The following is a 3,591-nucleotide window of genomic DNA, read 5'->3' on the forward strand; positions in this document are numbered from 1 at the left end:
TTTATTGTCTTAAAAACGGCACTGCAGTAAACTAGGGTTAATAATTGGAACCGCATGTCCTTTAATTGTTATTCAAATTAAAAACATTAAATTGTCAAATATGGAAATTAATATGTTTAGCATTTAATGTAAGTAATAAACTGTCAAAAGGTTTTTTTTAACGCTGCCGTGGTGCATTAAAGTTTTATTTCAAACGTGGGACTTGTCCAAGAGAACACTTATTTAATTGAGTTATACATGTATGGTGTGAAAGGGTCAAAGGGTGAAGTCGATTTTTTATTAAAATAACAATGGTACATCGTGATGTGGGTTTCTCACGAGCAGACAGGCATTGACCGCGGTATTGAAAAAAATACTACGGTACTCAAGTTGGGTACATTTTTTCCAAGCGAGTGGGTTGGGCGATGAACAAAACGGCAAAGCCAAAAAAGCAGAAGTCAAGAGAAAGGACAGGTTTTCATTTCAAATATTTGTTAAGGTCGCAACATGTGAAAGGTCACTAAAAAAGAACGAAGAACATGCGGCTCCTTTCGATTTAGAGAGATGAATAAATAATCCGCGTTGTCTTTAGTCTAGACAGGTAGGTGGTAAAACATGCCTTCACTAAATTTAAGATCGTTGTTTAAAACACCATTTTAATGTATCATCAGCATCAAATTAACTAATAAATAATTTCTAAATTTGTGTATAGAAGTGAAACCAGTTTTTTCCTTATATAATTTGCGGCTGATTTGTGAATTGATCAATCTTATCTTTTAAGTGGATGTATTAATTTTTTAATCGGCCGGTGGTCAATCTTTAAATTAAATTGCTTCGAGATCAGAAATCGATTAGTTTGTTCGATCTGTTCGGAATGCAAAATGTTTACAAATAGTTCTTAATCTACCACCCCAAATAATGTTGAGATAAATTACTAGTTTCAGGGAATTTGTCCTACATCGGGCTTTCCGTTTCACACAACTTGCTTTCTGCACAACTTCTGCACATCCTGTATATGGTTCAGTTCATCCAGTAGAACATTTCCTCGACTTTCTTTGGTACATTCTGGCACTTTTACCATCATCGTTCTTCATCGCCGACCTTGTTTTTTCTGGCATTACCATGTCATGATCTCGAATACACATTATGCATTTTAAAAACTCTTGTAAGTACCACATAAACATTTAAAGGCCGTCTGAAATCATCAAGCCCTTAGGGAAATTCACGGCAATGTTGCATTTTCCCTTTGTAGGTACCTTCCTTCGATACTCCATTTTCGAAATCTTCACACTGATACGGATTTCACATGTGTCTCATCTCATCTATGCTGATGATGCACAGCTTCAAATAGATTTTCAATCTGATAAAGTGGCTTTAGCTAATAACTTAATTAATTCTGACATTGATCTTAATAATGTTAATTAAACAGAACGTGGATGCAGAGTTTTGCATTCATCAGTTCTATTTCACAAGATAATAATAATAATAATCCAACATTAATATCGGCATGCACACGACTTGTGTTTTGTGGTAATTACCTTTGCAGTGGCAATTTACTGAATTCCTGGGGTCCACAATCGCACTGTGATAATTTGCGGCTATCACAAAAAAAATAATGTAATTTGAATTGACTTGTAGAACTTTGCGGCGTCTAACCAAATAAAACAAATAGGTAGCGTAATAAAATTTACGACATTTAATTAACAGCAAAAAATATATACATTGAGGTGAACAAAAAGGTGCTTACTGTTCAGCAGTTCGAAACCGACTCTGCTTCATTTAGGGATACTTGTCCCTGGCATCTTAAAACTACCGACCGTTAGGCCTTTTCGAAATAATAAGAAGGTCTTTTCTAAATAAAAATACTAAGAAATTCTCAACAACTTGCACAAACAGAATACAAACATCGACACGATCAGGTAGCTAAAATCATACATCAAAAATTAGCTCTTAAACATAATCTCATAACAGATAAGACACCATACTACAAATACACGCCACAGATAATACTTGAAAACAACACACATAAATTATATTGGGACAGGACACTACTCACAGACAAAATGGTAGTGTCCTACCCCAATATAATTCTACGAAAGCGTAGAAGGGCCACATACTCTCCATTTTTACTTGCAATTGCGATTTACTATATCGCAATTGCGTCTTAATAACTTGCAATTGCGACTTACTATCTCGCAATTGCGACTTACTATCTCGCAATTGCGACTTACTATCTCGCAATTGCGACTTACTATCTCGCAATTGCTACTTACTATCTCGCAATTGCGACTTATAAACTCATAATATTACAATTGATACCTACTGTCGATTAGCTTGCCTTAAGCCTTAGTCTATGTTGTACGTTTGTCGCGTATTGCATGCATTGCAAAAATGAGTGAAACGCAATTGATCACATTTTATTTTACTCTCGGGTTGTCCAACGATGAAATTTTAGCTTTCCTTAAAGTACAACATAATTGTAATATTAGCCTTCGGACTTTAAAAAGAAGATTGAAAAATTTAAAACTTTTTCGAAAGAAAGGATATTCTCCAATAAACCAAGTGGCTACATACTTATTTAAGGACACAGGTATCCAAATCAGGGCAGCTTCATGGATATCGTTGGATGCACCTCAAATGCATTCAAGAAGGTTTTGTAGTTCGGCAGGAAACTATTCGGCGACTTTTGAAATCCATTGATCCCGTGGGTGTTGAAATAAGAACAAGGAGAAGACTTCGAAGAAGACAATACAATAACAAAGGACCAAATTACTTATGGCATGTAGACTCTTATGACAAGTTAAAGCCGTTTGGTATTGGAATTAATGGGTGTATAGATGGATTTTCGCGCCATATTATGTGGATGAAGGCTGGGAGAACTAATAACAATCCCCGTGTTATCGGTGGTTATTTTGTTGACACTATACAAAAGATTGGAGGCATACCATTGACCATCAGGGCCGATATGGGTACGGAAAACCGCCACATCGAACAAATGCAGGTATTTTTTCGAAGAGATACGGGTATTAATATCCACAGACCAGCGTTTCTTTATGGTAAAAGTACAGCCAATCAAAAAATTGAGTGCTGGTGGGGAATATTAAGAAAGCACAACGCGGAGTTTTGGATGAATTTATTTAAAAAGATTCAAGACGATGGCTATTTTAATGGTTCTTACTTGGAAAAAGCACTAATCCAATTTTGCTTCCTTCGAATAATCCAGGTACGCTTTGAACTTAGTTATTTTGTTATTTATCACATTAAAATTTTTTTGTGTAGTCAGAGCTGAACAGCGTGGTTTTGGAATGGAACTCGCATAATATATCTTCATCGAAGAACAGCATATTGCCAAGAGGAAAACCATTAATTATGTACCATATTCCTGAAATATATCGAAGTAATGATTATTTGATCTCCGTTGAATTTGACGACTTGGAAATTGCTCGTGAAGAATGCGTATTTCTTGATCAAGAATGTCCCTGTGATAAGAATGTTTTTGAACTTTGTAATATTCTACTTAATGAAGCTGCAGTAGAAAATATTCCATCCGATCCGTATAATGCGATTGATGTGTACTTATACTTACGGAACAAACTATCATGTTTATTATAG

The 3,591-nt window shown here is 35.4% G+C and overlaps 1 protein-coding gene across 1 annotated transcript; it reads left to right on the forward strand.

Annotated features, from left to right (window-relative positions):
• Positions 1–2,087: 2,087 nt before the first annotated feature.
• On the forward strand, positions 2,088–3,591 carry LOC116169142. The gene is made up of 2 exons (XM_031485170.1): positions 2,088–3,202; positions 3,259–3,591. Exons 1-2 carry the CDS (start codon positions 2,606–2,608, stop codon positions 3,589–3,591), a joined length of 930 nt encoding a protein of 309 aa, XP_031341030.1. The 5' UTR covers positions 2,088–2,605.

Source organism: Photinus pyralis, unplaced genomic scaffold (assembly GCF_008802855.1).
Source record: "Photinus pyralis isolate 1611_PpyrPB1 unplaced genomic scaffold, Ppyr1.3 Ppyr1.4_LG4, whole genome shotgun sequence".
Taxonomy (NCBI): domain Eukaryota; kingdom Metazoa; phylum Arthropoda; class Insecta; order Coleoptera; family Lampyridae; genus Photinus; species Photinus pyralis.